This window comes from Phacochoerus africanus, chromosome 7, assembly GCF_016906955.1.
Source record: "Phacochoerus africanus isolate WHEZ1 chromosome 7, ROS_Pafr_v1, whole genome shotgun sequence".
Classification (NCBI taxonomy): domain Eukaryota; kingdom Metazoa; phylum Chordata; class Mammalia; order Artiodactyla; family Suidae; genus Phacochoerus; species Phacochoerus africanus.
In genome coordinates, this window is record NC_062550.1 from 32,619,469 (window position 1) to 32,635,493 (window position 16,025).

The 16,025-nt window shown below is 39.3% G+C and overlaps 1 protein-coding gene across 4 annotated transcripts in view; it reads left to right on the top strand.

Annotated features, from left to right (window-relative positions):
* TBK1 (TANK binding kinase 1) overlaps nucleotides 1–16,025 on the top strand; it is a 49,004-nt gene that overhangs the window by 7,101 nt on the left and 25,878 nt on the right. For all 4 annotated transcript variants that reach the window (XM_047787120.1, XM_047787119.1, XM_047787122.1 and 1 more), the window contains exons 3-6: nucleotides 545–685; nucleotides 3,935–4,064; nucleotides 7,277–7,458; nucleotides 11,789–11,949. In XM_047787120.1, the coding sequence (XP_047643076.1) occupies nucleotides 545–685; nucleotides 3,935–4,064; nucleotides 7,277–7,458; nucleotides 11,789–11,949 (614 nt within the window). The remainder of the gene's footprint in view (nucleotides 1–544; nucleotides 686–3,934; nucleotides 4,065–7,276; nucleotides 7,459–11,788; nucleotides 11,950–16,025) is intronic.

Genomic DNA, 16,025 nt, shown 5'->3' on the forward strand with positions numbered 1-16,025 from the left:
CACTTTATATTTCTTATTCAAAATGTGTACACTCACATTTGGTACTGTTAGAGCTTTTCTGATATGTAAATGGTTGTCTTTGCCATGTGTGTGATGATGGAAGCTTTATTTTTAATATAAAGAAAATAGCCTTTTCTACTTTCCAAAGCATCCAATTTGAAAGAAATATTGAACAGTGGATAGATTTATTTTAGCTTAAAAAAATAAAGTCAGGAGCCCTAGTACAAATTACCTATGCTTAAAAATATTCAAGTGTTCTGGAGTTCCCGCTGTGGCACAGTGGGTTCGGTGGCATCTCTGGAGCCCTGGAACACAGATTCTGTCCCTGGCCTGACACAGCAGGTTACAGATCCAGTATTGATGCAGCTGCGGCTCAGATCTGATCCCTGGGCTGGGAACTCCGTATGCCACGGGGTGGCCAAAAAAAAGAAAAAAATATTCAGAGTGTTCTATAAAAAAGATAAATTGCTTTATCTAGTTCTAATAGTACCTTTTTATCTTTATAATATTATAAATAAATAAAACCTTTCTCTTCTTCTCTTAGAAAACTGGTGACTTATTTGCTATCAAAGTATTTAATAACATAAGCTTCCTTCGTCCAGTGGATGTTCAAATGAGAGAATTTGAAGTGTTAAAAAAACTCAATCACAAAAATATTGTCAAATTATTTGCTATTGAAGAGGAGGTAAGTAGTCAAGCTTTAGTTACACCTGTCGTGTTTATTATTGTTATTATAATTCAGGAGAAATAATCTAATATAAAAATTGTTTTATAAACAGTGGGTTTTTTTAAATGATGAAAATGAGAGCACCAAATATTTATTGTCAAAGATTCTTTTTTTTTTTTGTCTTTTATCTTTTGTCTTTTTAGGGCCGCACCTGCGGCATATGGAAGTTCCCAGGCTAGGGGTCCAATTGGAGCTACAGCTGCTGGCCTACGCTACAGCCACAGCAACACAGGATCCGAGCTGAGTCTGTGACCTACACCACAGCTCACGGCAACACCAGATCCTTAACCCACAGATCGAGGCTAGGGATCAAACCCACAACCTCATGGTTCCTAGTCGGATTTGTTTCCACTGCACCATGATAGGAACTCCAAGGTTTCTTGAATAGATATAACAATGGAAATAAAATATCATGGAATCAGAAAAAGTAGTATAAAAAATAAAAAAATATAGAATATGGTTACCAGTATTATTACTACAAGTAAGACTAAGTGAGGTTAAATTGACATAATTATATAAGGAGCAAGGGGAAAGTCAAACAATAAAAAGAAGGCTTTATAAAACAATAAAAATCCTTGGAATCCAGAGATTGATATATCAAGTCCAGTTGCAAAAGAAACAGTGAAATTAAAATGTCATGGAGTTCTCATTGTGACTCAGCTGCAAACTCGACTGGTATCCATGAGGACATGGGTTCAATCCCTGGTCTCACTCAGTGGGTTAAATAAAGAATCAAGTGTTGCCGTGAGCTGTGGTGTAGATGCGGCTCGAATCTGGCATTGCTCTGGCTGTGGCATAGGCCAGCAGCTGCAGCTCTAGCTCCTATTTGACCTTTAGCCCCAGGGACTTCCGTATGCTGTGGGTGCGGCCCTAAAAAGACAAAAAACAGAAAAAAGATGTCATTAGAAAAATAGATATGAGTAATCACACCTTTTGAGACACAGTTTGGCAGTTTATACTCCTTATATCAGTGATTTCATTTTTAGTGATTACTTCTTAGGAAGTAATCAGAGATGTAAATTAGAATTTTATGCAGGAGGATGTTCATTGCTGCCCTGTTTTTAATAATGACAGATTAAATAAGTTAGACTGTTTGATGGATAATTACCTGGAGTTAGCTACATTCGAGGTTAAGAGAATAGCCTTACAGACTGCCAAGTCTGTTCAAGACTTCTAATACAAGTTCCAGAGGAGTTTGGCAAACTACACAGTCAGAGAGACAAGTTTCCACCAGACTGCGGATTCAGATAGGAGCTACAAGTTCAGCAGTCCCCAGGGCTACCTTCACTTAAGACCAGCTGGCTACAGATTCAGGGCTTCACAGGACTGCTCTGAGATCTGATAATTTGCTCGAACATTGAGTGACTCTCAAAACTCAGAAAGGCCCTTTACAGTTCACCCTCAAACAACACAGGTTTGAACTGCATGGGTTCACTTACAACAACGCTGTTTTTTTTCTGCTAAATATGTACTGCAGTGCAACACGATCTGAGAGTGGTTGAATCTGCAGATGCAAAACCGTAGATACAGAGAGCTGACTGTAAAGTTATATGTAGATTTTGGACTGTGTGGAGGGTCAGCCCTCACACCCCTGCTTTGTTCATACTGCCTGCATGGCTGACCTTTAGTCTCCAGCTCTTCCTGGAGGTTCTGGCTAATTACCCTTAGCCTGTATTTGCTCTGAAAGTTAGAAGGGATGTGCATGTCCTGAAATCCCCATCATAAACACTTGTTAGACTGTCATGTGGCCAAAGCCCTAAGACAGACACTTGTAACAGATGGACATTCCAGAGGCCTAGCAAATCACCTCCTGGTAGCCAAGGGCAAAGTAACATTCTTTACTACACAATAGTTAAGCAGTAATACAAAAGAGATATTTAGGAGTTCCCTTGTGGTGAAGCAGGTTAAGGATCTGGCATTGTCACTGTAGCAGTTCAGGTTGCTGTTATGGTTTGGATTCAGTCCCTGGCCCAGGAACTTCCATATGCCACAGATGTGGCAAAAAAAGAGAGAGAGAGATAACAAAATTTCAGTCACCTCAGAGCATGCTTATATATAACGTTCTGTGAGAAAATCAGTGTTGGAAATATGTATGCACTATGATCTTAATATATACAGTATGATATGCAGAGTGTTATGTGTATAATGTGACTTGATACATAGAAAAAAGACTGAAAGGAAACATCAGAATGTTAACATAGTAACATAATTATCTCTGGGTGATGGGATTATGGGCATTTCTCAAATTTTCAGTTCATTAACATTGAATTATTTCGTTATTATAAAACAAGAGTTTTCTTTCAATTATTTTATATCTACTCAATAGTAGAGAAATTTAAAATATTTTATAGCTATTTTTTGGGGATATGTAGAAAAAAATTATAGAAGAAAGACGGATAAAAAGTTGGAGATGGGAGTTCCCACTATGGCTCGGTGGTTTAAGGATCCAGCACTGTCTCTGTGGCAGCTTGGGTTGCTGCTGAGGCCTAGGTTCAATCCCTGGCCCAAGAACTTTCCTATGCTGTGGGTGCAGCCAAAGAAAAAAAAAAGGAGGTGAAAATTGGATTTTTAAGACTCATTTTCCAGTTTCTGAAATGAGCACATATCATATAATCAATGTGTATTTGTAATTTGGTAATTTTTTTTGATAAAGCAGTTATTAAATTGAGGATGTATCTTATAATCAATAGTGCATTAAAATCAAGGTTTAAAACAGATCAGCAGCTCAGATTCACATAAGCACCCTGCAACTTTGTGGCAAGAGGAACACTCACCTATTCTGCTATCGGTATTTAAGGCTAGAACTCCATTCTTTGAAGTAAAAGTATTTGTCACAGGAGGAATTTCAGGTGTCTTAAGCAATTTGTTAGAAGAGCTAATATCTTAAGTGTACTATTATGTGTGAGAAATTAAAGGTAATTTCAAAAGAATCCTTATAACATCATAGCAGTGACTTTCTAATTAGATTTAGCCAGCTTTTACTGTGGTTTGTCTTCAAAAACTAATTGAATTTTAATACGAATTTAGAGGATATTAATTCTCATATGTATAGTTAACAAATATTTAACAAACCCCAGGTAAAAAGCAGTTCAAAGTGCCTTCATTATTGTAACATATCCAACTTTTAGATGAAATCAGATAATTATTGGCATATAATAAAAATTTATTTTTTATATTGTGTCTCAATCAGTAAATTTTTTTTTTCAGACAACAACAAGACATAAAGTACTTATAATGGAATTTTGTCCATGTGGGAGTTTATACACTGTTTTAGAAGAACCATCTAATGCCTATGGACTACCAGAGTCTGAATTTTTAATTGTTTTGAGAGATGTGGGTACGTTTGTTTATGTGATTTATACATACATATATTTATATATAACTTAAATACATAAGAATTTTTCAAGATAAATTTTGGGTTTTGTTTTTTGTTTGTTTGTTTGTTTTTGTCTCTTTAGGGCCACACCCACAGCATATGGAGGTTCCCAGGCTAGGGATCTAATCAGAGCTGCAGCTGCCGGCCTTCCCCACAGCCACACCAACCATGGATCCAAGCCAGGTCTGCAACCTACACCACAGCTCACGGCAACGCCAGATCTTTAACCCCCTAAGTGAGGCCAGGGATCGAAACTGCATCCTCATGGATATTAGTCAGATTTGTTTTTGCTGAGCCACAACAGGAACTCCAAGATAAATTTCTTATATTCAAAGCCAAATACCTTTATGTAGTACTTTCTTAGATTTGAACCAAAAGTACAAGTGCAAGAAGAAAAAAAGCAGATAGATTGGACTTAAGCAACATGAAAAATTTCAGTGTTTCAAAGGACAACTTCAAGTGCAAAGACAGCCCACATAGAACTAGAGAAAGTATTTGCAAATCATATGTCTAATAAGGAACTTTTACCCAACAACTCAACAATGAATTAGACAACGCAGTTTAAAGTTGGGCAAAAGATTTCATAGACATTTCTCCATAGAAGATAAACAGATGGCCAGCAAATATATAAAAAAGGTCATTGGAGTTCCAGCTGTGGTGCAGTGGTTTAATGATCTGGCTTGTCTCTGTGGCCTTGCTGGTACAATTCCCATCCTGGTGCAGTGGATTAAGGATGTGGAGTTGCTGCAGCTACAGTGTAGATTATAGCTGTGACTCAGATTCACTCCCTGGCCTATGAACTTCCATATGCCACACCATTTAAAAAAAAAGTCGTTAGGGAAATGTGAATCAAAGCGAGTTCCCTGGCAGCTCAGTGGGTTAAGGATCCAGCATTGTTACTGGAGATAAAAAACACACCAAGATATGTCACTGCATTACCCACTAGGAAGGCTAAAATCAAAAAGACAAAACAAGTGTTGGGAGGATGTAGAGAATTGAAACCTTATATACTGTTGGTGGTATTGTAAAGAGGAACAGCCCCTTTGGACAACAGTCTGACAGTTCCTTAGAAGGTTAAACAGAATTACCATGTGGCTCAGCAATTCCATTACCAGGTATTTATCTAAAAAAAATTTAAAACAGATCCACACAAAAATTTGCATACCACTATTTATAACAGCAAAAAGATGGCAACAACCTAGTGTCCATCAACTGATGAATAGATTTTTAAAATGTGGGAGTTTCTGTGGTGGCTCAGTGGTTAGTGAACCAGACTAGCATCCATGAGGACATGGGTTCGATCCCTGGCCTCGCTCAGTGGGTTAAGGATCTGGCGTTGCTGTTGAGCTGTGGTGTAGGTCGCAGACGCAGCTCAGATCTGGCATTGCTGTGGCTGTGGTGTAGGCCAGTGGCTACAGCTCTAATTGGACCCCTAGCCTGGGAACCTCCACATGCCGCAGGTGCGGCCCTAAAAGACAAAAAGACCAAAAATAAATAAATAAAATGTGGTATATCTATACAGTGGAATATTGTTCATTCTTAGTAAGAATGAAGTGGTGATACGTGCTGTAATATGAATGTACCTCGAAAAATTATGCTTAGTGAAAGACACTCTACAGAAAAGGTTACATTATTTGTATGATTTCATTTATGTGAAATGTCCAGAATATGCAAACCCATAAAGATAGAAAACATTAATGGTCATTAGGGTCTTGAGGGGAGAGTGGAGTTGCGAAGTGACTGCTGATAAATGTGGGGTTTCTTTTTGGCATAATGAAAGTGTTCCGAAATCAGTGGTGATGGGTGTACGCTCTGACTCTGATTATACTGAAAGCTACTGAATTGTATTCTTTAAAAGATGAGTTTCATGAAGTTCTTGCTGAAGTGCAACAGAATCTGCACTTGGGACTGTCTCTGGAGCCTTGGGACACAGGTTCAGTCCCCTTCCCGGCACAGTGGGTTAAGGATCTAGGATTGCCACAGCTTTAGTGCAGGTCACAACTCCAGAAACTCCATATGCTGCAAGGCAGCCAAATTTTATCTCAATAAAACTATTATTAAAAAGAAAAAAGAATATGGCAACCTAAGAGAATAATAACTTCTTTAAAAGAATATTCAAAGAATAGGAAAAGCCCAGCAATAAAGAAGGTATGGGGTTAGTGGGAATTCTTGAACCTGACACTGGAAACTGTAGAAACTATTTAGGTAAAGGTAAAATGAAAGAGAAACAATATATGTGACAGCCTATTAAATCAAACAAGTTTTAGGTAATTGATACTTTCCTAAGTGTACTGGTAGCCCTGAGTTTTCATACTTGAATGTTGATATTCCTAAACTTATTTTTATATGTCATACTTAGACATTCATCTATCGGCTGTCAAAGAAATGTTTCAAACTATCACACTGCATGTCAGCCCGAACAGTTTAATTTCAGCAATTTTGTCACCTTTTCCCTTAAAAACAACAACAAAAAAAGGAAAATGGCCTTTTTAGAATAGCCATAAGCATATGAGAAATACATTTTTATGGAAACAAGTCTGACACTTTGCTGCTTTCTAGTATTTTTTTTAATGTATTGAATCTACTTTTTTATGAAATTTTTTTCATGAAGATGTAAAATTGTGGTGAAACATTATTTTGGTGGTGGGGAGGGATCTTTATTCTTAAGTTTAGACAGATGGCCCAGAGGCATGTAACCAAAAGTAATTCAGGAAGTCATATGCTTAAGAACATGCTTAAGATCATTGTGCATTGTGTTCCTTTTTTTTTTTTTTTTTTTTTTTTTTTTGTTGCCACATCTGTTGCACGTGTAAGTTCCTGGGTCAGGGATTGAACCTGCACCACGGCAGCGACCTGAGCTGCTACAGTGACAACAGATCCTTAACCCACTGTGTCACAAGAGAACTCCACTTGTTCCCATTTTCTTGATGGTATTTAAGAGAGATTGGAATCTTCCTTAGACCATGTATCATTCTAAAACTCCTCATAACCCAAACATGAAATATAAAATACAAATATTACTGACTACTTCTTTGATTAAAATGACTTTGGACCAACTTATGCAAACACTTATATTGAGTGACTATGAGTAAATATTAATGTATTTGATGCACACACCCTTCTGCAGAGATAGCTGCATTATGATTGCCTTTCTTTTATATTTATTGTTGAAGTGGGTGGAATGAATCATCTCCGAGAAAATGGCATAGTCCACCGTGATATCAAGCCAGGAAATATCATGCGTGTGATAGGGGAAGATGGACAGTCTGTGTACAAACTCACAGATTTTGGTGCAGCCAGAGAATTAGAAGATGATGAGCAGTTTGTTTCTCTGTATGGCACAGAGGAATATTTGGTAAGTCATGCATCTCTAATAATTTCATTTTTAAAAGATCGGGAGTTCCCATCGTTGCTCAGTGGTTAACGAATCCAACTAGGAACCATGAGGTTTCGGGTTCAATCCCTGGCCTTGCTCAGTGGGTTAAGGATCTGGCTTTGCTGTGTGCTGTGGTATAAATCGCAGACATGGCTTGGATCCCATATTGCTGTGCCTCTGGCATAAGCTGGTGGCTACAGTTCCGATTAGACCCCCTAGCCTGGTAACTTCCATATGCCACGGGTGCAGCCCTAGAAAAGACCAAAAAAAAAAAAAAAGACTTCCTTTTTTGGATCAGAGCAGATAATACATTACAAGCGTATTATAATACTATTCCCTGTAGATCAAACTTCTTTATAATTCTGAAGCAGAAGATTCTGTTCAGAGAGGTTGTTATTGAAAGACGGAAAGAACCATTTTAGAAACACACACACAAAAATGAAATGCCTTTAAAAGACCTAACTTGAAATGCTAAAAATCTAGCAGAGCTCTGTGGTAGAAACAGTTTATGTAGGTGTGTTTGTGTGAAGTTAGTAAACATTTGAAACCCTTAAGAAAATTCAGGTTCAATCCCTGGCTTTACTTGGTGGATTAAGGATCCAGTGTTTCTGTGAGCTGTGGCATAGGCCGGCAGACGCAGCTTGCATTTCAGCCCTTAGTCTGGAAGCTTCCATATGCTGCAAGTGCAGCCCTAAAAAAAGGAAGGAAAAAAACCACCTAGCAATACAGTACTAGCCTTCATGAGGTTGATCCCCTGTTATCAACTCAGTCTTTCACATTTCCTCCCTGGAATATTTTTCTCATTTTGGAGTTCCTAGACTAGATGTTGAATCTTCTTTTTATGTGTTTAAGAATGAAGAAAATGCCATTTTTTTCCCTACCATTTTTTAATATGATGGTTATCTTAATAATATAACCTGCAAACTTGCTGCAGCTTTGCCCTTATGCTCCTGTTCCAGATGCAGGGGCCCAGGCTCAGTAGGACTAAGCATATACAAGTAGAAGTAGCACATTTAGGAGAGAGCCAGTGGGTACAGACATGCCAGGCCAGTGTGTGTCAGGCCGCTGTCAGTCAGTCACTGCCAAGGAGAAGGCCTTCCAACTGTACCAGTCAGGCAGTTTATTATTGCACCTTTTGAGGAGATACCCCCTTTGTCTCCTTCTAGAATTGCTGTTTGTCCTCTTCCCAGGTTGGTGGCCTCATGTTCCAGAAGATATCAGGCATGTCCAGGTACTCTTGGCCTCTTTACAGCACCACTGATATACTAAGTACTGGCTGCTAGGTCAGAGGTCTGGCTAGCACTTCTTTGGACAGTAGTTACTTTATGTGCTGTGCCATGGAAGCAGCACAACCACTCAGATGCCATATACCTTGTAGGCATGCTTAGACACTCACTTTATTTTTTTATTTTTTTATTACTCAAATGAATTTATCACATCTGTAGTTGTATAATGATCATAACAATCTGATTTCACAGGATTTCCATCCCACAGCCCAAGCACATCCCCCCACCCCCCAAAACTGTCTCCTCTGGAGACCATAAGTTTTTCAATGTCTGTGAGTCAGCATCTGTTCTGCAAAGAAGTTCCGTCTGTCCTTTTTTTCAGATTCCACATGTCAGTGAAAGCATTTGATGTTGGTGTCTCATTGTACGGCTGACTTCACTTAGCATGATAGTTTCTAGGTCCATCCATGTTGCTAAAAATGCTGGTATTTCATTCTTTTTGATGGCTGAGTAATATTCCATTGTGTATATGTACCACATCTTCTGGATCCACTCCTCTGTCAGTGGACATTTAGGTTGTTTCCATGTCTTGGCTATTGTAAATAGTGCTGCAATGAACATCGGAGTACATGTGTCTTTGCGAGTCGTGGTTTTCTCTGGATAGATGCCCAGGAGTGGGATTGCTGGATCAAATGGTAGTTCTATTTTTAGTTTTCTGAGGCATCTCCATACTGCTTTTCACAGTGGTTGCACCAATTTACAATCCCACCAACAGAGTACTAGGGTTCCTTTTTCTCCACACCCTCTCCAGCACTTATTGTTTGTAGACTTTTTGATGATGGCCATTCTGGCTGGTGTAAGGTGGTACCTCATCGTGGTTTTGATTTGCATTTCTCTAATAATGAGTGACGTAGAACATCTTTTCATGTGTTTTTTGGCCACGTGTATGTCTTCTTTGGAGAACTGTCTGTTTAGATCTTCTGCCCATTTTTTGATGGGGTTGTTTTGTTCTTTTGGTATGGAGCTGCAGAAAGTGTTTATAAGTTTTGGAGATTAATCCCTTGTCAGTTGATTCATTTGCAAAGATCTTCTCCCATTCTGTGGGTTGTCTTTTTTGTGTTGTTTAGGGTTTCCTTTGCTGTGCAGAAACTTTGAAGTTTGAGTAGGTCCCATTTGTTTATTTTTCTTTTTATTGTCAATACTCTGATAGGTGGATCTGAGAAGATGTTGCTGTCGTTTATGTCAGAGAGTGTTTGGCCTGTGTTTTCCTCTAGGAGGCTTAGACGCTCACTTTAAACCTCTCGTGCTTATCACCTCCTTTGATTTCTTATTAAAACATATTTCTCAAAAGAGTAGTCCCACTCATCCTCCCTAAAATAATAATCCAGGGATTGTAACCCTTTGGGAGTCAGATTCATAAATTATATTTTTTAGAAACCCTCTCAGCAGTAGCATCTGCGTTGGTTCCCAGGCCCTTGGGCCACTGACAAATATCATAAAGTCATAAGGCATCGTTTTGGTTTGGGATCATTTGGGCAATGACTCTGCTTTGATCCAGAGTACACTCTTGTAACTTTGTCTTTCAGGAATCTTAGAATTCCAGTGTATAACTTACATAAAGACAGATGTCATGAGGCTAAGCATATATGACCTCTGGTTGTCCTCTACAGAGCTTAATGTCCATCAGAATCTTTGTCTGGATCTGTAAGCTCCTAAGCCATGTCCTATACGATACATCTGTTTTCCACAACTGTTATCAAAGTGTCTTCTCTGCTTAAGGACATGTATTTAACATCAGACCAGCTACTTGTCTAAGTTGCTGTAGCTCCCGCTGTACCTACTAGGCTAGTCCTCTGAATTAATTCTAGAAAATTAAATTTTCATTTCAGAGCCCATGTGACTTGTTCCGATGGATTGCATGTAAAGGATGAGGGAAAGGAATCTAGGCTGCCTGATATATTTCGGGTATGAGCAGCTGGGTAGAAGACAGTACCATTTACTTAAAGGATAAAGATTAGAAGGAAACAGACTTGAGTCGAAAGACCAAGGGTCTATTTTGGATACGTTAGGTTTAAGCTGCCTTTTAGACATTCAAGAAAACAGTAGCATTGGAATTCCCATTGTGGCTCAGTGGTTAACGAACCCGACTAGCATCTGTGAGGACATGGGTTCAACCCCTGGCCTCGCTTAGTGGGTTAAGGATCTGGTGTTGCCATGAGCTGTGGTATAGGTCGCAGATGTGTCTCAGATCCCGCATTGCTGTGGCTGTGGTGTGGGCCGGCAGTTACAGCTCCAATTGGACCCCTAGCCTGGGAGCCTCCATATGCCACAGGTGCAGCCCTTAAAAAAAAAAAAAAAAAAAAAAAGACAACAACAACAAAAGAAAACAGAAGGATACCACAGCTCAGGATAAGAGATAGTTTTGGTAAAGGATGTAGGTACCATTTAATGCCATAGGCCTGAATGGGAGATGAGGAAATAAGACAGTTGAAGCGTGGACAGTTATTTTGAGTTTTGCTGTGGTGGGAAACCAAGAATTGGGTGATAGCTACAAAGGGTTGTGGGTCAGTTTATGTTTTTTTAAAAAATGGGAGATATTAAAGTGTGTGTCTGTAAACCAAAAGGAATGATCCAATAGAAAGGAAGAAAATTGATACATAAAATAAAAGGAGTTGTTGCAGGAATTGATTTCTGGAATTGGTGAGATAATATGATGGGCCCCACAGCACAGATGGAAAAACCAGTCTTTGCTAGAAGCAGTTTTATTCTAACTGGAAAGTAGGCCTGGCTCCGGACACAAATTCAGGTAGGTTGGTATTTGGTAAAAGACGTAAGGGAGAGCTGATCTCTGATTGCTTCCATTTCCTTATTGAAATGTGAAGTGAGGTCATCAAAAGTGACGACTGAAGGAAGTGGTATTGGAGGTTCGAGGAGAGATATGGAAAGACATGAACTAGTCTTTTCAGATTGAGGAAGTAAAATTATTAGGAAAATGTGCTTGCATTTCTTGGTGTTTTAAAATACCCATTTTTGTGTATCACCCTAGAATACAAGTTAGTAGATTTTTCTTTTCTTTCTTAAAGCATCCTGATATGTATGAGAGAGCTGTGCTAAGAAAAGATCATCAGAAAAAATATGGAGCAACAGTTGATCTTTGGAGCATTGGGGTAACATTTTACCATGCAGCTACTGGATCACTGCCATTTAGGCCATTTGAAGGGCCACGTAGGAATAAGGAAGTGATGTAAGTGACTTCTCCATCTCACATTAGAAATAATTTTTTAAATGTATATCTTTCTTATTTTGTTTGTGTCTTGTTAGAGGCGTGTGCTACTGAAAATTGATTTGAACTATCATTTCTAATATTTAAGCTATTTGGTTTTTAGTAAGAATACAGCCTTGGAGTTCCCAATGTGGCACAGTAGAAACAAACCTGACTAGTATCCATGAGGATGCAGGTTCGGTTCCTGGCCTCGCTCAGTGGGTCGGCCATCTGGCATTGCTGTGAGCTGTGATGTAGGTCACAGGCGCAGCTCGGATCCAGCATTGCTGTGGCTGTGGCATAGTCTGGCAGCTGTAGCTCTAATTCGACCCCTAGCCTGAGAACTTGCATATGCCACAAGTGAGACTTAAAGAGCAAAAAAAAAGCCTTATAAAAGTATATAGGCATAGTGTTTCACACCATATTTAACTATCTTATGCACAAAGTGTAAGTGACATCCAGTCTTTGGTCCATCATTAAAAATATGCTGCTTTTGGATTTTATTTAAACGCACTGTGTATTTAGTTATCTTTGTATGCTCATCAGGCTTTTTCCTCCATATGTTTAAGAAAAATAGTACTTCTGTGGAATAATAGAACCATTACTGAATCAAAAAGAAATGTTGGAGTTCCCATTGTGGCTCAGTAGGTTAAGAACCTGACATAGGAGTTCCCATCATGGCGCAACGGAAATGAATCCAACTAGGTACCATGAGGTTGCAGGTTCGATTCCTGGCCTTTCTCAGTGGGTTAATGATCCGGCATTTCGGTGAGCTGTGTGGTGTAGGTCGCAGACATGGCTTGGATCTGGCATTGCTTCGGCTGTGGCTAGGCCGGCAGCTGTAGCTCTGACTGAACCCCTAGCCTAGGAACCTCTATATACTATGGGTGTGGCCCTAAAAAGGCAAAAAAAAAACAAAAAAACAAAACAACAACAAAAAAAGAGAACCTGACATAGTATCCAGGAGGATATGGGTTCGATCCCTGGCCTCGCTCAGTGTATTAAAGGATCCAGAGTTTCCACAAGCTACAGTGTAGTTTGCAGACTTGGCTTGGATCTGGCATTGCAGTGGTGTGGCTCAGGCTGGCAGCTGTAGCTCCAGTTTGACCCCTAGCCTGGGAACCTCCATATACCACAGGTACGGCCCTAAAAAAATGAAGAAAAAAAAAAGAGAAAGATAGTTCTTACTCAGGCCTGACCTGATTCCTTTAACAGGAATTCATTTCAAAGATAACATTTAGGGTCATATTACATTTTTTTTCTAGTTTTGCAGTTTCAGTACAAAGACTGAATACACTTTACTAGTACACTATACATACATCTACTGCCATAATTATTAGGAAATAATTACTGTGTGTAAAATCACTATTGTAGGAGTTCCCTTGTGGCACAGTGGGTTAAGGATCCAGCATTGTGCTACTGTGACACAGGTTTGATCCCTGGCCCAGGAACTTCCACATTTTGCTAGTGCAGCCAAAAAAAAAAAAAAAGTATATATATGTATATATATATTTTAAAGGCATTCCCACTATGGCACAGTGGGTTAAGAATCCAACTGCAGCAGCTCGGGTTGCTGCAGAGGTGTCACTTTGATCCCTGGCCCAGCACAGTTGGTTAAGGGATCCTGTGTAGGCTAAAACTGAAGCTCTGATTTGATCTCTGGCCCAAGAACTTCCATATGCTGAAGGTGCAACCATAAAAAAATTAAAAGACCATAAGCTCAAAGACAACTTAAGGAGTTCCCGTTGTGGCTCATCAGGTGAAGGACCCAATGTTGTCTCTGTGAGGATGCAGGTTCGATTTCTGGCCTCACTAGGGTTAAGGATCTGGCATTGCCACAAGGTGTGGTATAGGTCACAGATGCAGCTTGGATCCAGCGTAGGCCACAGCTACATCTCTGATTCAACCCATTGCCTGGGAACTTCCATATACCATAGGTATATAGTAAAAAGATAGATAGATTGATAGATAGATTGATTTTAAAAGTGCAGTGCTCACTAATAAAGGAAATAATGACTCATAAGCAAATAGGAATATCTGATGATTTTATTTGACCTAACATGTGGTCAGATAAGTACCATTAGAAGGATTTTTTTCTTTATTTGCACAGAAACTCAGCTTCTTATGACTACTGATGTTAATGAAGCAGTGTATTTATCTCACATGATAGTAGTATTGATCCCTCAGCATCTCTTTACATGTTAATGAATGTATGTATATATGGATCTTAATTAGCTAAATATTTTCAGGAATTTAATAAGCTTTTTCTAAATTAAGAATTCTGGGAGTTCCCGTCGTGGCTCAGTGGTTAACGAATACAACTGGGAACCATGAGGTTGCGGGTTTGATCCCTGGCCTTGCTCAGTGGGTTAAGGATCCGGTGTTGCCGTGAGCTGTGGTGTAGGTCACAGACGCGGCTCGGATCCTACGTTGCTGTGGCTGTGGCATAAGCTTGCAGCTACAGCTCCAATTAGACCACTAGCCTGGGAACCTCTATGTGCCATGGGCGTGGCCCTAGAAAAGGCAAAAAAAGGCAAACAAAGACCAAAAAAAAAAAATCTGCCATTCATCCTTCCACTTCTTTTTTTTTTAAATAGTTGCCTTTATTTCTGAGGATTTCACTCTTTTTTTGTTTTTGTTTGTTTTTTGTCTTTTTGACTTTTCTAGGGCTGCACCCACGGCATATGGAGGTTCCCAGGCTAGGGGTCGAATCGGAGCTGTAGCTGCCAAGCCTGTGCCAGAACCGCAGTAACTCAGGATCCGAGCCACATCTGCAACCTACACCACAGCTCACGGCAGTGCTGGATTCCTAACCCACCGAGCAAGGCCAGGGATCGAACCGGCAACCTCGTGGTTCTTAGATTTGCTAACCACTAAGCCACAACGGGAACTCCCACACTCTTTTTTTCTTTTTTCTTTTCTTTCTTTCTCTCTTTTTTTTTTTTTTCTTTCTTTTTAGGGCCGCACCCATGGCAGATGGAGGTTCCCGGTCTTGGGGTCACATATGAGCTGTAGCTTCCGGCCTATACCACAGCCACAGCAACACCAGGTCCGAGCAGCGTCTGGGACCTACACTGCAGCTCACGGCAATGCTGGATCCTTAACCTGCTGAGTGAGGCCAGGGGTCGAACCTGAGTCCTCATGGATACTACTAGTCAGATTTGTTTCCACTGAGCCACGATGGGAACTCCCAATCCTTTCACTTCTTTTCTTCCATTAATCTCACATATCTCTACTTTCCACAGTCATATTGTTCCCACATGAGTGCAGTTTATTTTTCACATTAATTTCCTTCATCTCTGAAAATTCTCTTAAGGCAGAAATCCAGGCTGCTTCTCCTAAGGAAGCAGCAAGCAGTCTAAATCACTTGTACTAGTTTTTTTTTTTTTTTAAAGACTGTATTGATTTGCTCAGCGTACACGTATTTAGAAATTAAACTAACAATTTATGCAAAAAATACCATTTGTAAACTTATGTAAGATTCTGCTGTGTTATGATTTATGTTTTCATCTGAGTAAAAGTGTTCTGGAAGGCCTGAACCTCATTTCTGTCCTACTTTCAGGTTTTGTCTTGCAAAGTGCTGAAACCTAAAGGGCTGCTTTCATTACCTTGTCTCCGTCTTTACTAGTATTCTCTTACTTCCCTATTCATCTCTTTCTTCAATTCATCTTTATTTTTATCACCTTTATCAAGATGCAGATTAAAGTTTAGCTTTTAATTTTTGTAGGCACATCTATTCCTATATGTGTATTTATTTTTCAATATGCAAAAACTTCCTGATACTGTTATTTATAGTTTTATCTTTTTTTTTTAAAGAAAGCTAATATTGTTCATTCTGCAGTAATTACATGGTCCAGTTGACTGTGCCTTTGAAAAATGGGAGTCATATGGACTAGATGCTTTTTTCATGGTTTAGATACATTCTATAATAACTTTTCTGTGTTCACTCAATTTTTTCAGATGGAAAAATTACTGTTTTTGTTGTGAACATCAAGATGCTGTTATATGGCACTGTGAAAGCCCAAATGAAAATTAATTGTGGCATATACAAAATAATC